Below are 23003 nucleotides of genomic sequence, written 5' to 3'. Positions count from 1 at the left end.
TGCTTAAATAATGAATTGATTCAAATTCTCAGGACCGTTTCTTGTTTAATTCTCATTAGTTTGTCAGAATTCTCCAAAAATGTCTTTGTCTACTCTCTTTAGCTTATTTGTACATTAGTTTCTTGTACTTAGAAGCATGGAGGTGGATGCACAGATATATCTATCGCATATATTATGATCTTATGGGTCATACATTCATCTCATATTCACCTCTGCAGAGAAATGTTGGTATCACCCTCAGAAAGGTGATTTTAATATAGGTCAGGAAACGTCCACAGTAAGACTTCTGGTTGCCCTCTCTAGAAATTTCCTGAGATACTTAGCAATAACATTGTTCTTTAGACCATAAATTATGCTCCCAAAGATTAGCCTCTAATATGATTCTCCTTGAAATTGATTACATTGGGGAGAATGCATTCTTTCTGCCTGAGAGGTACAGCCACCATAATCTGGAGCCAGCTTGTCTTGTGTGGTTCCTTACAGATTACACGGGCACTGAGCAGACTGTCTTAGTCTAAAACAATTTGTGAAAATTGAGACTCTGAGAAATTTAGTTCTAAATTCACCTTAGTGAGTGTCATCAATCAAAGGCAAAAGGAAAGAAAGTTATTCTAAACGTTAACATAAAATTATTTTCTCAGCTCAACTATATGTACAAAGGAATAATAATTATTATTTATATTGTTGTTATTATTTATTACATGAGCATTTCCTAGCAAAACAGTGATTTTCTTTTATGACATAAGCAAACCCAAATAGACAGTGATATGGCAAGTAAAGTGTCACAAGGAGAAAGCTGTGCATTGCTTCTTACAGGGAATTAGACTCATTTCTCACCTCACCTAGATCAGTCTCATTTGTCTTCCTTCTGTAACACACATGAAGTTTATCAAATATTTGATTTCCACTCTTTCATCATCAGTTCCTAACTATGGTCATCTCCTGTTTGGTGGTGAAAATAGAGATGTGCCTTGATGTGTAGACCAGACATACATGTTGGTCTGAATAAATGCCTGTAATTTCGAGCATTTTCAAAATCCCTTAGGAAGCTAGATTTATCAAAGAAATCCAAGGAAAATACATTAACAATTTAGGAATGTGCTCTGACAAGTTAATTATAACTCATAAACAATGTTTTTAAACTTCAAAATTGTATATTATTTTTGCTTATAATAAGGAATATTTCTAGGAATAAAAAATTTTAATTTTCCACAACTTACAATGATCTCAACTTCTTTATTATAAGAACTTTGGGACATTAGAGAAATGTTCATAAGAGGCTTTAAATATTGCTATAATTTTTTATTAACAAATGGTATAAAGCAGGCATAATAAAATGTTAAAATTTAAGAAAACCAGATGGTAGGTACATGGATGTTTGATACATTGTTTTAAGATATTTTTTTTCCTGTGATGCATTTCACATTAAAATAAAGAAAAAGTGAAAAGATATTTAGGTCATTCATGTTTTCTTCTTTATTTTTATAGAAAGTATTTATCTTTTCTGGAACATTTAGAAAAAACTTGGATCCCTATGAACTGTGGAGTGATCAAGAAATATGGAAAGTTGCAGATGAGGTAAGGATGCTAACTCAAAAATTTTTGAAAGTGGTAGTTCATACATGTAAAAGAATGGTTGTCATAACTGAGATAATTTTACGCAATCACCTGTGTGTTTGTGTGTGTGTGTGTGTGTGTGTGTGTGAATGCACACGTGAGTATACACAATTTTAACAGGAGTATCCTAATCTTCCTGGAGCACCTTATATATTGGATTTAACCCATTTCTCTCTTCCAGGGACTCAGGTCCTTTCTCAGTACATTTAGGTTAATAAAATGCCATAGACTATATGGCATATATACAGCATAAATTTATTTCTCACAGTTCTGGAGGCCAGAAAATCCAAGATCAAGGTATCAGTAGTTTTGATGCTAGTAAGGAAGTGCTTCCTGGTTCATAGATGGTGGCTTCATTCTGTGTAGTAGAACAGGTGAATGATCTCTCTGGGAGGTCTTTACAATAGCTCTAATCCCATTCACAAGGGCACTGTCCTAATGACCTAAGCATCTTCCAAAGGTCTCACCTCCTACTGCCATGATGTTTGAGGTTAGGATTTTGACATATAATATTTTTAAAAGACCAAAACACTTAGACCTAAAATTCCCCTTGTTCCCCCCAAATACATGTTACTCTCATATACAAAATGCACTTATTTAAATAACCCCAAATGTCTTAATCATTCTAGCATCAACTTAAAAATCTAAAGCTGGTAGTCATCTAAAAGATTTTATATATATATATATATGGTGAGACTTAAGATATGATATGACCTTAAGTAAATTGTTTTCTACATATACACCTATAGAATCTGACCTTGTATATGCTTTCAGAATAAATTTGATGGGACAGGAATATGATAGACATTCCCATTCCAAAAGGGAGAAGTATAAAAAAAAGGAGTGCCAAGAAAAATAATCTTCTTTGGTTCAATGCTATGTGCCCTGCAGGCTCACTAGGTAGGTGTCCCACCTTTCAGACACACTAGTGTGGAGACCCTACCCCCATGGCATTGACAGCTCACTCCTGTGGTGGCTCTGTGCCTGAATTCTGTGCCTGTGACTCCCTCGGGCTAGAATCTAGCTGGTAGATGATAGATGATTCTAGCCTGAGGGAGTTACAGGTGCCACTTTATAGGAAGGATGGCCTTTCCTCCATTATCTAATACTGTATTCCTCATTTGTGACTGAGAAATTATCCAAATGGCCTCTACCATACATATTTCTTTTTTTTTTACTTTTATAAATTTATATATGACAGCAGAATGCATTACAATTCCTATTATACATACAGAGTACAATTTTTCATATCTCTGGTTGTATACAAAATATATTCACACCAATTCGAGTCTTCATACATGTACTTTGGATCATAATGATCATCATATTCCACCACCATCCATATTTCTACTCACATTTCATTCATGTAAAATCTGACCTTTTGTGTGCTTCCAGAATAAATTGATGGGACAGACATATAATTATCTTTAAGATAATTATAGTTTTCTTTGCAATTTCCCCCTCTCCCTCACCAGTATAACCTCCAATGGGCCACTGGCAACCATGTGAACTTTCTCTCACATGCACCTCAAACCTCTTCCAGCCTCTATTCATTACCCAGTTCCAAAGCTGCCTCCACATTTTTAATATTTCTGCCAGCAGCATTCCTCTCCTAGGACCAATTTTCTGTCTTAGTCTCTTGGAGCTGCTAAACAAAATACTATAGCCTAGATAACACAAAAACAACAGATATTTATTTTTCATAGTTTTGAAGTCTGAAAAATCCCAAATTAAGGCCCAGGCAGATTCAATATCTGACGAGGGCCTGCTCCCTCATAGATGGCTGGGTTTTCGCTGTGTCCTTACAGGGCAGAAGGGGTAAAGGTAGGTCTCCAGAGCCTCTTTTGCAAGAGCACAAATCCAAATCATGGATTGAGGCTAGTGTCCTTATGACCTAGTCACCTCCAAAAGGCCTCATCCCCTAACACCATCACTTTGGGAGTTAGAATTTCAACATAAATATTTCAAGAGGACACAAACATTCAATCTATAGCAGAACCCATAGATAACATTACTTGGAAGTAATTTGCTTCAGAGACATGATCCAGGAAACACTCAAGCACCTACTGTGCCTGGGATTACCCTTGATCACCTCTCCACATTTCTCATGTACCCCGTAAGTTCTGAATCCCTCACAGCATAAGGAGAAGGCTGTAATTTGACAGGATACACTTCCCTGAGAAGTATAGGTTTTGAGAATGACTAGAATCTTCTCTGAGAGTTAGCAGGAGTCATCTGCTTTCAGAAGATGTGGTAATGAGTACTTCTATGCAAAATGCCACTTGACTTAGATGAGGCTTATGCCATCTCTTTAAGTCATGAGGATGCCTTGTAGGAAATGTATCAATTAAAAAGGAATCAAAATATTTAAATAGCATTCTATGCTTCTTCAACAGATGACTGATTAAAATTGAAAGCATTATACAGATGAATTGGTGAATGGGGAGAACTAGTTAAATTCCTGATCCCTTTATCAGAACACCCTCTCTATAAATGGATAATTTCTTGAAAGAACTATAGCTATTATGTTAAAGAGAAATAGACCATAAATTGCTCTCTTTTGTTAAACTTGAAGTTTCATTCCATAGAACTAAATGGTGGCAGAATAGAATCATGAGATCCAAGATTGTGGAGACTCAAAGGTCTTCTTAGAGAACAATTTCATAGTACTATTTCCTGTACTTTGGTCCTTCTCACCTGATTTCTGTTTATCCTAAATCTCTTCCCTTTTCTGCCTCCCTTCTAAGTAGACCTTGCCAGGAGCTTTGTAATGTCTCTGAGTGCTAAACACTTACTCGTTGAGTGCCCAACCTTAACATGCCCCTAATAAAATGTACTTAGATTAACCATTTTCATTACCAAAGTTTCCTTATTACCCAACAAATGCAGGGATTTTAAAGAAAACATTAACTAAATTGCAAGTGACACATTTTAAGACCTTTGATGTGACTTCAGAGATTTAACTATAGGAACACAGTGTGGTGGGAGAGAACTTAGGAAGTAAGACATTAGACTTTATAAAATCTGCTAGTAATGCCAAGTTACAATAAAGTTTACAGGGAAGCAGGATCATAAACTAATCTAAAATTTTAGAAGACGTGGTTAAAACTTAAAAGTACTCCTACAATATAGATATTTACATGTTCACATTTTTATTTGATTGTTCATATTTAGGTTTGTCTTTTTGCTGATATTCTTTTATTAAATAATTTGCTATTCATAAGCAAAGACGATGATGATATCCTAATCTTAATGTGATATGCTTTGAGTTTTAGTGACACATTTTTGTCCAAGAAGCCCAAAGGCAGCAAATAAGCAGTAGCCCAGAGAAGCAGAAAAAGGATTGAAATTTAAAGATTATAAGGCCCAAGTTTTAGTCCTATATGGTTGATCATATTATTATGTGCAAACAGTAACATTTTTGGATGTGTCAGACCAGAAACTGGACAAGACCCTGGAATCTGGTTTATTCATTAGACTGCAGCTCCATCCACTTTGCAGCCCTGGTGAACTTTCTAAACCCTACTTCTGACTACTTGTCTCTTTCCTTCATATATATGGATCCTTATTGCCTGCAGGACCAAGTCTATACTGTTTAAAGTGGATTACAGGGACCTCTATGGTACGGTCTTTGCCTCTCTAATTTTGCTTTCCAATGAGGCCTGCTTTCCATGATTCAGCTATTCTGAATTTCTCTGGATTCTTTAAAGCACTGAGTACACTCTGATCTCCAGGGGCTTTTTCACGTGCTGTTTTGTGTACCTAGGAAACCCACCCAGCCCTTTGTGGCCTCTTTCTACTCCTAATTTCAGGACTCTCCTTACACATCTCTTCTAGAAATTTGCCTTCATGCTTCAGGTCCAAGAGAGAAGCCTTTCCTAAGCATGTTCTATACCTCCACCTATCTCATAGCACTCCTCATAGCAGATAGAGATTTACCTCTCATCTTGTCCAGACCACCTACCCTACATGGTACCAAAAGTTCCTCGGAGTCAGATGTTGTATCCTATTCAGTGTGGTTTTTCCAGTATCAAAAGGAGTGTTGGACAAATAGATAGTGTTCAATGAATATTAATTGAATGAATGAATGAATGAATGTATAAAGAATTCTTCCATTTCACATGGAAACAGCTTTGTGATTGATATGCAACAAGTATGATCATCCCTACTTTAGTGATGAGTATCCTGAGCCTTGAGAAATTCAAGGGTCTTGCTGGGATTGCTGGCAGATGCAGGACCAGAGCCACAGCCTTGACTTCTGGGTCCCAGGCTATTTTTCATGTTAGCATTATTCATAATCTAAGTACTATGGCTGTTAGTTTTTATTTATTTATTTATTTTTGTGGTAATCATTTGCTTTTTAGCTTACTTTATAGAAGCTTTCATCTTTATACATTGATAGTCTGGTAAGCCATTTTAGAAGAAAGCTAAATAGCAAAAATAGTGGCCTTTTCAGTGAAAATTTTGTCCAGGGAGGCCTGCAGAGTAGGAACAAAAGGAGTATCAAAAAGAGTTAAAAGTGTTTATTTTTATAAACACTAATGGACCCTTCAGTTAAATTTCAGTTCATGTTTCTGATTTTTTTTTAATGTTCCTGACACAAGAGAAACCTCTTGCTCCATAATAACATTCCAGTGTGCACCAATAGCAAAAGCAAACATTTTGAATAAAATACGCGGTCCTTTACAGACTGTTAAACATTTTTTTTTGATATTTCAAAAAATACTGCTTAATTAATAGGAGTTTGGGAAGTACATGTAATTTAGTAGTTCAGTTCAGTAGTAACCCTGTTACTATTGGCATGGTTTAACTGAATACTATTGTAGTACTTTTTGCTAATTTATCAGCACATATACTTAGTTGGTAACTATAACTTAGAAAGTTCTTTTGATGTATGGCTCCTTATTGATGTGTGTATGTATGTATTTATTTTTAAAGCTGTGTTGGGTAGAATGAAAATAATTGAAAACTTCTAGATTCTAATTGTTTTGAATTCATCTTGGCTTGGGAAGAATTAAGCTAAAGTTTATATTTATTTTTAACCATTTGTAAAATCATTCGTAATGATAGTATTAAAAAGATGACATTGGAATAGAGGTTTGTTTATGCATGCATTATACATGCATAAATGTGTGTGCATGTGTGTGTGAGAGAGAGGGTGATTCTGCTGTTAAATATCACTAAATTAATAACCTGTATAATAATTTCCATTTCAGTCTTGTTTGCCCATATTGTTCTTTGCCCATAATTCTTGAACAGTAATTTCACACTAATTATTTTTCTCCTCATTCAGACTATGTGTTTCTTCAAAGTAGGTCCTAGTGTTATTGATCTTTGAATTCCCAGGTTGTCATAGTATCTCAAATTTAATAAACTCTTATTAAGAGTCTATTGAAGAAATACAAGATTAAGCAGTCATTTAAATTCAGATGACCAGTAAACACATTCAAACCATTCTTATCAGCACTATCTTTGTATCTTTTCAAACCAATTGCCAGTCTATCTTGTTTCTTATTTTCTCTCCAAAGTCTATCACGGTATTTGGCAGAAAATAGAATCTCAATGTTTATTAACTGCAAAAAGTTGTCACTAAATTATGTTGACTTCTCTGGTAACAATGATTCTAAAAGATTTTTCCTGTCCTTCACAGTGAACAAAATACTGAGATAGTATTGTTGCACAATACCTAGATTGGGCAGTCTTCCCTAACATTCATTTTTAAAATTATGTTCTCTAAATATTGACAGTGATATATGTTTAAGTATTATTTACTTGTAGTAAAGAACATACTTTGATCATCTTTTACCACAGGCAAGTACAAAGTATAGCATAGTAAAATAGCTTTTCTAGTGTGGCGTTAGGAAATTAGTATATGATCTATGTGAATCTAGAGAGAGACAACTCCACATTTACCCAAATTCCAGCTCCTTACTATGGGCATGATTTAACTGAATACTGTTGTAGTAGTTTCTGCTAACTTACTTTTTGAGGCCACTTGTGAAGAGAAAACCTTGGAACCTCATTGTCACACTAATGTAGTGTTTCTTCTCCAGAGCCTGCATTCTTGGGATTTTCCAGGCTCTGCTAGTAGTTGCCATAGGTTAGGTAACCACAGCTCATGTGCGCTATACTCTGTAGAAGCCTCTTTCCACCAATAAGCCCAGTTAATCATAATAACACTTCATGATCAATACTATTATTTACACCTTTTTACATGCAAGGTAAATAACAAAATAACATGCCTCACATTGTGAGCAAATAAGTGGAAGTTCAAAACCAATTCTGTTTCATTTCTCTGCTTCAGTCTTTAACCATTAGTTTCCTTGTTGTTTGTCTACAAAAAATACCCATTCATATGTAAATACATAAATATATAAATAAAGCTTCAAATCCTACTGACTAAACACCTATTTATTGATCTGAAATAAAGTAACAACTTCTCTATCAGTTTTAGGTAACTTCTATTTTTATAATTTGTTTTGGGGGGTTTATCAAGTCTTACAAGACTTACAAGCAAATTGATAAGTTTTAGATCACACTACGTATAGCAGAGCTGAAACCAACACTCATCCATTCACCCTTAAGTTTTGTTTCATCAAATCTCTGTTTAGTTTGGATGAGGAATTCTGGGAGCTCAGTACATATTTGTTGAATGAATGAGTAAATGTGTTGAGGCTGACAGTGAGCTGAGCTGAAGAGCTCATTTTCTACCTTCAAGAAGCTTACTGTCTTACAAGAAAAGTTGCACGAATACTATCATAAGTAGATGCCTGGGTGCCCTAAGGGATGATAAGGGGTATTACTTTAGATTAAGCAATAGCACAAACCTGAGAATATCAAGGTTATAGGAAACTAAAAACTGGTTCTGCTGGAACAAGTGTAGAGAAGGCTTTATTCTGGATGCCTTGTGTGCCATGTGAGATCCTTATATTTTATTCTGCTAAAAAGACAACTACTGTAGGATTTAAGACAGAGAAAATTATGGTCAAACCTGCATCTTAGGGAGATTTCTGGAGTGTTCACATGATGGATTGATAATTCAATCAATTGACATTTGTGGTGTGATGCTGAAGAAATTATGATGGTCCAGACTAGGTCACTGTAACAGAGGTGGCATGGAAGAGAAGGATTTTAGAAGTATTTGGATAAAGTCCAAGACTGCAGATAAATATGTGAAAATTGTTAGCTTATCAATACCCTGAAAATGACTGAAATCTTAGAGGAGAATCGGGCAAGTTGGGATGGAAATTAATATTCCAGGGACAGAAAAAGAGAAAGTTGTCCACACATAATAATAAGAAATGACCATGGTGTAATTTCTCAGATGCCAAGGCAAAATGTTTCAGAAAGGAAAATCTTCTGTGGTATAGGGCAACATATACATACTAAATTTTTGAAATATCTGGATGACAAAGTGGGTAAATATTGAATGATTGCCAAAGGAGACCCTGGTGGCAAATGAGGATTTTGCTTTTATTTTAAGAGGAAAAGACCATATCAGATTCACAGGCAGAAGCAATAAAAAGCAAGATGTGGCAGACAGAAAGAATACAGGTCCTGTAACTGCCTAATATACTTTATTCATGTTCTTAGATACTTGCACCCCAAAGTAGTTTTATGTTGGAGCCTGCAGAAATACATCAGAGTGGGCTGGGGATGTGGCTCAAGTGGTAGCGCGCTCTCCTGGCATGCGTGCGGCCCGGGTTCGATCCTCAGCACCACATACAAACAAAGATGTTGTGTCCGCCGAGAACTAAGAAAAAAATAAATAAATGTTAAAATTCTCTCTCTCTCTCTCTCTCTCTCTCTCTCTCTCTCTCTCTCTCTCTCTCTCTCTGTCCCCCTCTCACTCTATCTTTGAAAAAAAAAAGAAATACATCAGAGTAATCATCTTTGTCTAATTAACATGTTTACATTGCCTACAATCTCAGAAACCCTTTTCAACCTTTAATGAATTCTCACAAATTGAGATTGTCTTAATGAGAAATTACTCAGGGAAAGCAGTATCACCAGCAATACACATCATGAGCACACAGACTTTGTTGAATAAACAGCAATGTGGGGCATTTATGGTTTCATCTCTGAAAACATGAAATTTTTTCTTAAGACCATTATATCATTTTGCCTGTATTATAGTTAGGTGTTGACATATCTTGCTCCTCATACCAAATTCCAGATTCCTCAAGGGTAGGAGACAATCATCTCTGTATCTTAGGTCCCTTATCCTCAGCAATACTTGGCAGTGAAGAAACATTTAATGTACATTTATTCAAAAAACCGATATGATCCAAGACTTCAATATTTTTTGTCTTATTTTGATAGGATGGGTTTTTATACCTCATTTGTTTTTCCAAGTAGGCGTTTTTTTTTCTTATGGTTTTTATGAATTAAAGAGATGAGTAGTAAATTGCTGCATGTAATTTTAAAAATCTTTTATTCCCTTTTATGGCAGAGTGGAAATGCAAGGTGGCATCCATGTCATGTCAAACCTTCTAACCCTTTATGCTGTCTTTTATCCTCTATAGGACTAGCTGCACAGGGATGCCATGATAGAGTGAATAACTGATTTCTGTACATATCATCTTTCCCAGCATGTATTCAATTGTGTTGTAATTAGAATATACAATTTAATAAATCCTGAGCCCTGAAGGAGCCATCTGCCATTTATTATTTCCTCAGTGCTTGTGAGAGTACCTGGACCTTAAGTAGGTACTCACTGAAATGTTCTTGAATGAAGGTGGTACCAGGCTCAAACAAGTGTTCAAGTGATCCTTTATTGCTGCCAAGATTATAAATAGACTTTTGGTCAATCAGACCCAAATAGTGTGAGTTCGGGTGGAGTTGATATGAAACTGAAGCTTTCAGAACTCTCATGTGTATTTTTATATTTTCAAACACTTGGGAGATTTTTAGCCCTGTATTGTCTCAAGGACCCTTTCAAAACAGTGTTTTCTCTCTTTCCTGCAGGTTGGACTCAGATCTGTGATAGAGCAGTTTCCTGGGAAGCTCGACTTTGTCCTTCTGGATGGGGGTTATGTGTTAAGCCATGGCCACAAGCAGTTGATGTGCTTGGCCAGATCTGTTCTCAGTAAGGCAAAGATCCTACTGCTTGATGAACCCAGTGCTCACTTGGATCCCATGTGAGTTTCAGAAACCCTGATCCTTAATAACACTGTGGGAATAGAATCATTGAGAGCTACCTTTGTATCAGATGTATACAAATTCCCATAAGGTTGCCATGTCTGCAAGTGGGGAACCCCCCTCCCCCCAATATTAAATAATTGCCCAATGGAAAAGTCACTATTTGGTGTGAGCACAAATGCTTATTTCCTTGATAAGAACTCTGGGTTCTCTTATAAATGTGATTTGGAATTTCATACAAACACTTCCATCTTGTCAACACAAGATGAATTATTAGAGACATGGTCCTACTCTGATCCTTATGACTTTTTTCCTTTATCCCATTTATACCATAAATATTTTAATGCAAAAAATGAAGAACTGCTGTTGATTCTAACAATGAAAAATCACTTATTTATGAAATTTTCTTCAAAATATTTGTCCTATTTACTTATGGGTACTTTAACATCTACCCATGTAGTTGGAAAGCTGATTGTAGTTAACTCTAGACCAGTGCTATATTAAAAGTATTGAAAGAAAGAAGTGATTTAGTCAGGCTTGGTGGTGCTTACCTGTAATCCCAGTGGCTTATGAGGCTGAGGCAGGAGGATCACAAGTTCAAAGCCACCCCCAGTAACTTAATGAGACCCTAAGCAACTTAATAACACCCTGTCTCAAAAAAAAAAAAAAAAGGATGGGGATACAGCCCAGTGGTTAAACAGCCCTGGGCTCAATCCCTGGTATCAGAAAAAAAAAAGTGATTTAAAGAACTACATTGATTGAATAATAGGCATGTTATCAAAGATAAAGGCACATTTTCCATATTCTGTGAAGTGGTATGCAAACATTCTGTATGTGGTATTTTCTTTCTTTTCTAGAACATACCAAATAATTCGAAGAACTCTGAAACAAGCATTCGCTGATTGCACAGTAATCCTCTGTGAACACAGAATAGAAGCAATGTTGGAATGTCAACGATTTTTGGTGAGTCTTTATACATTTACTTAAGATCTCATTTCTCTCGTAATTCTTGATAACAATCTTGCATGTGATACTGCAAATTGCAACAGTGTACAAGTTCTTACTTAAAACATGTGTCAAAAAATCCCTCAGACTTCACTCAAAATAGCTGCACAAGTTTTTCACTGTGAGTTGAGCTATGAGTTGAGGTTGAAATTCAGTACTCCTAAAACAATGGCATGTGACCAAGTTACGTTAATTAATAAATCTGATACCTATGCTTTTTGAGGCCTTTAACTAGAGACCAACTCATGAAAAGCACTCTACCATTAAAAAATAAAAAGTCTTTCTGACTCTTTCAATAACAATCTCCCTTGGATAGGATGGGGACAGGCCTGTTTGTCTTATAATCTGATTTATGGTTTTAGTGTGGTAGTTGAGAGACTTATTTCTCTGATTATATTTAGGGCTCAGGGTGCCTTTCTCAATCCCCTTCTCAACGTGCTTCCAAAACTGTCACAGATGCCCGTCAAGTGTTGTTTACAAATTCTCTTGGGTTTAGTCACAAGGAAGTTCTGAGGATAATATATCATGTCATTTTTGAGCCCTCAGGAGGTAAAATACTCTCCTTACTAGTGAGTTTTTATTATCATTATTATTAAAAAGCTTGAAAATGACAATTTAGGGAGCAGACAACCTCTGTCTTTCATAGACAAGTTCAGGTTGGGTTAGGCCCTCTATTCTCTGGCCTTGAGTTCACTTTAACATGCAACAGCAGCATATTAAACTCAGGCAAATCCTGACCAATTTGGAATTGTTAAGCTTCAGGTCCACTGTTGAAGAAGTTTGGTATTTTATGGTGCTGTGCATTTAACTCACTTACAAAGTATGTAAAGAATCTCTGATAAATCTTTCTTGTTTTCAAAGCACCCTCAATTCATCTAAAGTTCTTTTAAGAAGTGCATTGCTCAGTACTATACTAATTTTTAAGAAGTTCCAGCTGCTCCATAGAAAATTACAGTTAATTTCACAGATGGTAGGAGCTCCTTAAATCAAGAAAATGTAATAATTAAATGATGTCCCTGATTGTTCAAAATGCCAGGCTCTGGACACTGTGTTTTCTTTTAGCTTTTATTTTCCTTTGAGCCTTTGCCAGTTTCTGTCCCTGCTCTGGTGTGACCTGACTCCTGTCTGAGATCTCACTAATGACCACTTCCCCAGGTCATAGAAGAGAACAAAGTGCGGCAGTATGATTCCATCCAGAAGCTTCTGAGTGAGAAGAGCCTCTTTCGACAGGCGATCAGCTCCTCGGACAGGATGAAGCTCTTCCCCCACCGCAACTCCAGCAAGCACAAGTCTCGGTCCCAAATTGCTTCTCTGAAGGAGGAGACAGAAGAAGAGGTCCAAGAAACAAGGCTCTAGAGAGCAATTAAAAATGATGATGACATGGGACATCTACTGATGGAACTGGAGCAGAAATCAGCTGCCTTAGCCTTAGAAAGCAAGGATGAGAATGCTTTAAAAAAATGAAACATTTTGGTTAAGAGGACTTGAGGGCATTCATATAGGTCTGGATAAATGGCTTCCTACAGTCATCAAATTGTGTGAAAGGTACTTCAAATTCTTGAAGTTTTACCACTTGTATTTTGCAAGACAGGTTTTCCTGAAAACACTTGCCTTTTGGTAGTTGTTGGAACGGCAGCTAAATATCAACCAGCCTCGTTGTTCACCTTACCGTTTAGTGAAACTGGTTAATTTGTATTAACAAAGAACTGAAATCATACTTCTTAGAGATATGATTAAATAATGATAACTGGAAATTTTAGTGGATTATATAATTTATATCCCTTTTTCTCTCCCCTCTCTAAGATATTTAGACAAATATATTGTCTGCTAAGCATTCTAGCTGTCTCATTTCCAAGCAAGTTTTAGAATACTGCAGGAGTCACAAGAGAGCTCATTAAGTTATGTTCCATTCAATATCCAATGATTGGTCAAGAAAGAAACTTCCAGATCCTGGGAATCAGGGTTAGTACCATCTGTATCTACCAAACACTTAAATATTTCAGAGTATCAGATTACATTCTTTACCTAGATAAGGACTGTTGTAGTCCCATGTCAGGGATGAGATGGATCCCTTGATGTGGAAATTGACATGCCTCTCCTACACCTGAGAATACTGAGGTCTTAGGACCTCTGACCTGGAAGACAGCTAGAAAAGCTTGTGAGTGCAAAATGGTGCAGAAACACCCTGCGTACCACAGACGCTCCAGATACAGAGCCCATTGGTAGATAATCCATGGGCGCTATAGAGAGGTGCACATGAAATCCCAGCCTATAGATATTGTGTGTTTCAAGGCCAGCTTTGCGTGCTTCATACTGTCTACACTGAGTGGGAGAGAAAATAGGAGACACCCCGAAGAAGATTAAAATCATGAAATAGTTTTATATGCTTCTATTTTATAATTTTGTGATGCAAATGAAATTTTCTCTAGGAAATATTTATTTTAATAATGTTTCAAACTCATATATAACAATGCTGTATTTTAAGAATGATTATATTATGAATTATATTTGTATAAAAGAATTTTTTATATTTGAAATGTTAACTTTTTATGGCACCAGCTCTTTTTATGATATGTTAACACTGAGGTGGGGGGGACCTAGGGTGATGTGGATCAGGGGCCCATGCATCACTTTTGTGGTGTAGAGAGAAACAGATGCAGATGTTTCACATATCTGTGTGAGTCTCCACCCACACACAGGTGCCTTCTGATGCAGGTGGTACCAGAAATCTGATTGTTTTTACCAAGGGCACACTGACTTCCCGACTCCAAACTAACCCTCAAGAAGATTGCAATATTTATTACTGTAAGAAAATGTCATATTGTCAATAAAATTCTTATATTTGTGTGAAACTCATCTATTCTCAGATGTGTTTATTAATCATATCTCTTCAAACTCTTACTCCAGTCTCTTCATGGAACATAAAACTTTGAGTCTTTCTTTTAGATAGTTATTTATATATTTTATTTTTATATTTTTAATTTAAATATATATTAGATAAACTTGTATAATCTCACATGAATTAGCACACAAATTATGAAGTTGTCTTTTTAAATTGTGGTAAAATATACATAGCATAAAATGTACCATTTTAAACATGTTAAAATACAGGTTGGAGATATTTTGTGAATTCACATTGTTGCACAAATAACCACCATCATAAATCTACAGAATAGTTTTTAACTCAAAAAACTGAAAATCCTTACAATAAAAAAGTCCATTAGACAATAACTCTCCCTTCCACCCAACCATGGAAACCATGATTGTGCTATCTATGTGTGTGATGTTTGACTACTCTAGGGGTGCAAACATACATTAATCCTATTGCATTTGGCTTATTTCAATTAGCATAATGTCTTCAAGGATCATCCCTGTTATTTTATATGACAGAACTTATTATTCTTTTAAAACCTGAATAATATTCATTATACATATCATTTTATACAATATACATATCATATTTTGCTTATGCATTCTGTGTAGATGGACACTTGCGATGCTTCTACCTTTTGGATACAGTGAATACTAATTCGATGAACATGGTATATGAGTATCTTTCCATGTCCCTATTTTAATGACTTATGACACTTTTGAAGTTAATTTTGTTTTAAAATGGAAGCTTATAGAATGCAAATGATTTATAGAACCAACTGTTAATACTTCCCACACCAGTGTGTTACAATTTTTTCAATTAGTAAATCTATATTGATACATTATTATCACCCATGGTTTACATGTAGACTTCCTTCTTGGTGTTGTACTTTTTTATGAGTTTTGACAAATTTCTAATAATGTGCAGTGTCACGCTTTTACTTTTAGTGTAGCGTTTTATAGAGTGATTTTGCTGGCTTAAAAATCCTCTGTGCCATCACTATTCATCCCTCCCTTCCCCTGACCTAACTCCTAACAACTTCTGATGTTTTCACTACCTTAATGCCTTTGCCTTTTCTAGAGTGTCATCTAGACATTCAGTAATGCAGTGTGTGGCCTCTTCTGAGTGTCTTCTTTCACCTAGTAATATGCATTTAATCTACCTCCATGTTGTTTTGTGACCTGATAGCTCATTTATTATTCCTGCTCAATAATATTCCATTGTTTGGATATACCACAGTTCATCCATTCACCTACTGAAGGGCATCTTGGTTTGTCTTAGTTTATTCTTATTCATTTTGGCAATTTTAAAAAGGCTGCCAAAACAACTATGTTTGGGTTTTTATGTGAATGTAAGTTTCAACTTTGGCTAACTAACAAGGAGCATGTTTATAAATCATATAATATAAATATGTTTAGCTTTTTGTGAGTGGCTTACCATTTTGCATTCCCACCAATAATGAGTGAGAGTTTCTATTGCTCCATATCTTTGCTAGTATTTGGCACTGTTAATGTTTTTGGAATTTAACCTGGATATAGGTGTGTAATGGTATCTCATTGTTGTTTTAATTTGCATTTCCCTGATGACATGTGATCTGGAGCATCTTCTTGTGCTTATTTGCCTGCTGTTTATCTTTTTTGGTGGGGTGCCCATTAAGGTTTCTTGGCCCATGTTACAATTGGGTTGTTTGTTTTCTTATTGTTGAAGTTGAAGAGTTCTTTGTGTATTTTGGATAACAGCTCTTTATCAGATATGTGTTTTGGAAATATTTTCTCAGTATATGACCTGTTTTTTCATCCTCTTGACTTTGTCTTTTGCAAAACAAAATTTTAATTTTAATGAATCACAGTTTATTCATTATTTTTTTCCAGGAATTTGGCTGTGATATTTCATCTAAGAAATTATTGACATACCAAAGGTCATGTAGGGATTCTCTTCCATTGTCTTCCAGAAAATTTATACTCATGCATTTTGTATTTTGATCAATGGTTCATTTTTTAAATTTCCATGAAGGACTTAAGGTCTATATCTAGACTCTTTGGTTTATGATGCTCAGGTTATTTAGCATCATTTAGTGAAAAAAAATCATCTTTTCATCATGGTATTATCTTTATTTCTTTGTCAAAGATCAGGTGATTATGTTTGTGCAAATCTATTTCTGGACTCTTATTTGGTTCCATTAATCTATTTGTCATTTTTTTCCTGGTACCATAATGTCTTTAGTACTATATTTTTATAGTAAGTCTTGAAGTCAGATCAGGCAGTGTGTTGGTTACCTTTTCATCAGTGTGTGACCAAAATATGGAACCAGAATAACTTAAAATAGGAAAAGTTTATTTTGGACTCACAGTTTCAGAGGTCTCAGCTCATGGTTGGCCAACTCCATTGCTCTGGACCTGAGGTAAGGCAGCACAGCAAAGTGGAAGGGTGGGGTGGGGAAAGCTGCTCAGTTCGGGGTGATGGAGAAGCAGAAAGGGAGTGGGAGGAGCCAGGGAGGCACAATATAACCCCCATAGCATGCCCAGTGGTTCAGCTCCTCCAGCCATGCCCCAGCTGACTACAGTTAACCCCCAGTGATCCACTCAAATTAGTAAACCACAAATGAATTAATCCATGGATAAAGTTACAGCTCTCATGATCCAACAATTTTACCTCCCACATTAACACAGGAGTTTTGGGCAACACCTCATATCCAAATCATAACATTCCACCCCTGGCTCCCAAAAGTTTAGGTCCATTTCACAATGCAAAAATGCATGTAGTTCATCTCTAAGAATTCCCATAGTTTTAACAGTTCCAGCATTGCCCAAAAGTACAAGTCTGAAGTCTCTTCTGAGAATCCAGGTACAATTTTGGCTGTGAGCCCCCATAAAAAAATCAAAAGCAAGTTACATTTATTCAATAAATAAAATGGCAGAGTAAACATTCCCATTCAAAAAGGGATAAATGGTGGCAGAGAAAGAAAGAATGGGACCAAAGCAAGACTGAACTTCATCTGGGCAAACAAGTCCCGTAGCTCCATGTCTAGCCTCTGGGCACAAAGACATGAGATGTGATTTCCAAAGTTCTTGGGCAGTTCTTCCCTTTGGTCTTGCCAGTTACAGCCCACGTGGCCTATCTCTTAGGCTGGCTCTGTCCTTATCCAGCAGCTTTCTTTGGCAGACCTTCCACATTACTGACATCTCTTAATCTTTGGAGTCTCCACTACAAATTTGGCTTCCTTGTCAAAACTTTATGCATTGCCCCCCCAGGAGCTGCCTGCTGGTATTCTGACCCTACTGCACTTTGCCTGGCCTTCCAGGTCTTCCTTTGAAATCTCAGTGGAAGCCTCCATGACACCTTAACTACAGCATCCTGCATTTCTGCAAAACCAGCGTCATGTATATGACACCAAGACCTGCCACCAGATTGAGCAGTAGCCGGGCCCACTTGGACTATGGCTGTAGTGGCCTTTGAGTGCGTGGGTATCTAAGAATGGTGAGATGAATTCTGGGCAAACAAATCCCAGGGTCTCTTTTTAAAGGAATTTCCTCTTATATGCCCTTGAGTCTGCAATGTGTGTGGTCTTGCTGATTCCTGAGTTGCCCTTAAGAGATTTTTTCCTATTATTTTTGTGCAAAGTACTTTACTTCTCTTGAGGAGAAGTGGTGATCTCTTCAACAACCGCACCTTCCTTGGTCCATTTTACGTGCACTTTTCTGGCCAAATTGCAAGTTTTAAAAATTCTTATTCTCTGCTATCTTCTTCCAGTTCTCACAGTAAACCTAACTAAAAGCTGCCAGCAATATCCATACCACTGTGTGAATGTTGTGCTCCTTTGAAATTTCCTCTGTCATATCAATTAGTCCATGACACAAAGTCGCAAGACAGGATATAACATAAATGACCTCTATTCTAATCCAATAGAGTCCCCATTTCTCTCTGAAATCTCAGGAGCACAATTTTTACTGTCCACATCCTATCAGCATTTTTGTCTTCTGAGTTTCCACCAGAATCACTCATTAAGCTCTGCTTATGGTATTGTAAGTCTTCTCTAGCCTGCATCTACAAACTTCCAGGCTTCCCTGGAAAAGAGTTTCAAAACCTTCTGCAACACATGGTCAGGTTATTCATATCAATGACCCTACTTCTCCACACCAACATCTGTGTTAGTCAGCTTTTTGTTGATGTCACCAAAATACCCAAACAGAACAACTGAAAAGAAGAACATTTTATTTGGGGCTCACAGATTCAGAGGTCTCAGTCTATGATTGGCTGACTCCATTGCTTTGGGCCCAAGGTGCTACAATACTTTCCCTGCAGAAGGATGAGGGAGAGGAAAGCTACTCAGCTCACAGAAGCTTGGAAGCAGAGACAAAGAAGGAGGAACCAGGGAACAAGATATAATCCCCAGAGATCCACAGTGATCCACCCTCTCTGGCCATGCCCCACCTGCCTAAAGTTACCATCTAGTGATTCATTCGAATTATTAAGCCATCAAATGGATTAATCTACTAATGAGGTTACAGCTCTCAGTTCAGTCATCTCACTCCCACATTCACACAGGCTCTGTGGGAGACACCTCATATCCAAATCTTAATAGGTAGTATCAGTCAGGAATGGAATGAGAGAGAAGGGGTAGGGGAGAGGGAGAGGGAAACAGAAATAGAGAGAGACAGAGATAAAGAGATAGTCAGGCAAAAACATGTCTATGTCAGTAAAGGACAATCTAAAATGGGAAATGGAAGATGCAGTGAGACCAGAGATGGATTTACTGTGAGGCTCACAAGCTAATATTTCAAAGAACTTCTCTGTCCTTAGTACTTTCCAAGACTGTGGGAGTAATTTTGTACTTGTAATTTTATAATATTTGAAAAGAGTTACCTTTCTCATGTATAAAGTTCAGGCTCAAAAAATCCTTGGTAAGCCGTTGAAGAAGATATATACCAGTAAAATGCCATAGGAATTAGAGGAGGAAGTAGTTAGTATCACTTGGTAGAAATTGGGCTATTCAGGAAAAGTTTTGTATAGGAAGTAGCATTTAGAATGAGACTTTGAGACTTGAACTGTATATCTGAATGAATAGGGGATGAACAAGGGTGCTCCAGACAAAGAATACAACATAAGGCATTAGCATGTAAATAAAGCAATGACTAGTTAAGTCAGTTTGGAGAATAACTAGAAGAAGTAAAAGGAGATAAGACTGGAGCAAGATAATAGAGATTATGAATTTTGAAAGTCAAAGCAATGTGGGGAGTTAAACACCTCAAAAATCCTGGTAGGGTTTGCTACTAAGTAGTCTTTGGTCATCATCAAGAGCAATGGATCTCAAAATGTGGTCCCCAGACCAGTATAGTCTGCCTTTCTGGAGAACTTGTATGAATTGTATGTTTTGAACCCTGTCCTGACCTACTGAATCACAAACGCCACTTGTGAGGCAGTGGTCTGTTTTAGGACCCTCACAGGTGATGCTGATGCATTCCTGTCCAACTGTAAGAACCCTGACTGAGAGTCTCTTGGTGTAGAGGAGTGAGCATAGAATTCAGCTGGTAGGAGTCAATGGATGGCTGAGTATGAAAGTGAGAAGCTCTGTAGAATGCTAGTGGTGGGAAACAAGACATGAACACTGGTCTGAGGGGATGGTGGGATCAAATGCAATTGAAGGCATTTGCCTCCACACCAAGGAGGAATTATTTCCTCTGAGACTGCAGGAAAGGAAAGGAGTGGAGTTAGGGAGAATTTTTGAGCAAAGCGCAGAGTTGGGAGACTGAACTTGCCAACTAAAGTTCTGATGGTGCCTCAACCTTTTTGTTCTTTAATTGTTAAATTCTTTTCTTTAAAATTAAAAAAAATATTAGATCTTTATGCTTATACATAGCACTTTATTTCATCCTGAAAAACTTGGACTTGCATGGAAACCAATTTTGGTTCATGATCACCCCTTTTCCCTACTCCCTTTCCCTCCCATCCTCCCCATGCCTTCTCCTTACTCAACTCTACTAGGCTTCCTTTCTCTTGTCTATTAAATTGTATTTGATGGGTTCTTTATGTATCTTTCCCTCCTGCTTTTCTTTATTTTACTCTGGGTTCTGCATTCATTCAAGCAAACATTCCACCTTTGAATTTCTGTGTTTGGCCTATTTCACTTAGCACAATATTCTCCATATCCATCCACCTACCAGCAAATGCCATAATCTCCCTCAATCTTTTAAGCCACAGACATGGAAGTCAGTCAGGTATGTCAATCCTCTGACTTTGTTCTCCTTCAATTAAATCTCTAACTGTAAACTAATAGTAAGAGTTGTCTATTTTCTTTACAGTTCTGTCAGTTTTTGCCTAATGAATTCTGGTACTGTTGTTATGTGCATACTCATTAAAATTGTTGTCTTCATGGACTGTTAATTCAATTTTTATTGTGTAATGCTCCCCTTCATCTCTAATGACTTTCTTGATTTGAGTCTGCTTTGTTTGAAATTAATATAGCTACTTCCATTTCTCTTGATGACTGTTAACATGGTACAATTACATTCATTTCTTGATTAATCTATATGTGGCTTTTAATGTAAGTGGTCTTCTCATAGACAACATGTATCTAGGCTTTGATTCTGAATCCACCCTGACAATCTCTTTTTATTTATTTCCATATTTTTATTGGTGCATTAGAATCGTATATAATGGTACAATTCATTGTTACATATTTGTACCTGCACACAATATAATAATATAATTTGGCAAATATCACTCCCCAGTTTTTCCCTTTTTCCTCTTTTTCTCATACTTCCATACATCTTCTAATTGGTATATGCAGACCATTGACATTTAAAGTGATTATTGATAAACTTACTATTTTTGGCCATATTTGTTCCTGTTTTTGTTTCCACCACCACCCCCCTTTTGGGGTGGGGGTTAGTTTGAGGTTCTGTTAGGATTTTATATGATTTTATTTTCTCTCCTTTCTTGGCATGACAATTCTATTTACTTTTTATTTCTTTTTAGAGTTGCCCTAGGTTTTGTATTTTTAATTAATCTTCGTCACCTTAACACTATATCACTTCACAGATAGTGTAAGTACCTTAAAAAAGAAAGATTCCTAAACCTTCCCTCCTGTTTCCTTTATCATTGCTATTATCAATTTCATTTATATATGTGCATATATACATATGAATATGCTATTATGATTATTATTTTGAACAAACTTATCTATCAGATTAATTAAGAGTAAGAAAATTATATTTATTATTTTTCCTTCACTATTAATTCCCTTATGTTTGCTCTTTTATATGTAGATTAATTTCATAACTTCTTTTAACATTTCCTACAAGGTAGAGCTACTGACAATAAGTTCCTTCAATTTTTGTTTGTCTAATAAAATTTGTTCTCTTTTACTCTTGAAGGATAATTTCATAAGGTTCAGAATTCTAGGTTGGTAGCTTTTTCCTCTCCAACACTTTACATATTTTGTTCCACTCTTTTATTTGCATGGTTTCTGAGAAGTTAGATATAATTCTTACCTTGGCCTTTTATGGATAAACTGTTTTTCCTCTGGTGTCTTTCAAGATTTTGTCTTTACTTTGATTTTCTGCAGTTTAAATATAGAAGGCCTAGGTGTTAGTTTGGGGCCTTTTTCCAGCTTTCTGTTCTTTGATCTTGCTGGATCTGTATTTTGGTGTTGGACATAAATTATTTTTTTAGGTTTTTAAAATAATTTTTATTTTTTAAAAGTAAATTGTACATTACAGAAAAAAAAAAACACAAGCAAAGAACAAAGTCATCCAGTCACAAGAAGCTTAGTTGGACGTGTCCCTCTAGATTGTGTGCATATATACACAATATCCCATTTTGTGTGATTGAGATTGTGGTGTGTATCATGCTTTTCCACACATCATGAATATTCACCAATTCAAAATCCCAAAGCTACATGAGTATTTTTTGATAACCAAGAATACACTACACCAACTCAATCTGTTATCCTTTCTTGGGGACAAAAATTTCCCTGAAGACAGAAATGGCAACAGGCCTCTAGATAGACATATTGGCAGAGTTACAACTAAAACAATTCATTCCCTTAATGCTCAATTTAAAATGAAACAGCAACAGAATACACCAAGCTTGTTTCATTACCAGATTTCTACTACTAAAATATTAGCAAGAATGCATGTTCCCAGTGAATTAAAATATTCCAATAGTACAGCCAGAAGATGCACACACACCAGTGGCTCACATCAAAATGTAAATCTTTGAGCACTTGCTCCCATCTTTCCCTGTGTTTCCCTCTGCCTCTCTGCTGCCAGCCTAATGAACAAGTCCTGAGACACAATACCCAGAGATTGTTGGACATGAATTTGAGGCAAAATCTCAGTCATTATTTCTTCAAATATTTCTTGTCCTC

The 23003-nt window shown here is 36.3% G+C and overlaps 1 protein-coding gene across 1 annotated transcript in view; it reads left to right on the top strand.

The window, feature by feature from the left end:
* The window catches only part of CFTR (CF transmembrane conductance regulator), a gene marked incomplete at both ends in the record, with an annotated part of 159650 nt that extends 146531 nt beyond the window's left edge, over positions 1–13119 (top strand). The window contains 4 exons of the mRNA XM_081286845.1: positions 1489–1578; positions 10585–10757; positions 11616–11721; positions 12919–13119. Of these exons, the coding sequence (XP_081142971.1) occupies positions 1489–1578; positions 10585–10757; positions 11616–11721; positions 12919–13119 (570 nt within the window). The remainder of the gene's footprint in view (positions 1–1488; positions 1579–10584; positions 10758–11615; positions 11722–12918) is intronic.
* Positions 13120–23003: the final 9884 nt, after the last annotated feature.

This window comes from Spermophilus citellus, assembly GCF_964194105.1.
Source record: "Spermophilus citellus genome assembly, chromosome: 3".
Lineage (NCBI taxonomy): Eukaryota > Metazoa > Chordata > Mammalia > Rodentia > Sciuridae > Spermophilus > Spermophilus citellus.
The sequence above is the reverse complement of the archived record's forward strand: the minus strand, read 5'-3'. Positions and strand labels throughout refer to the sequence as shown.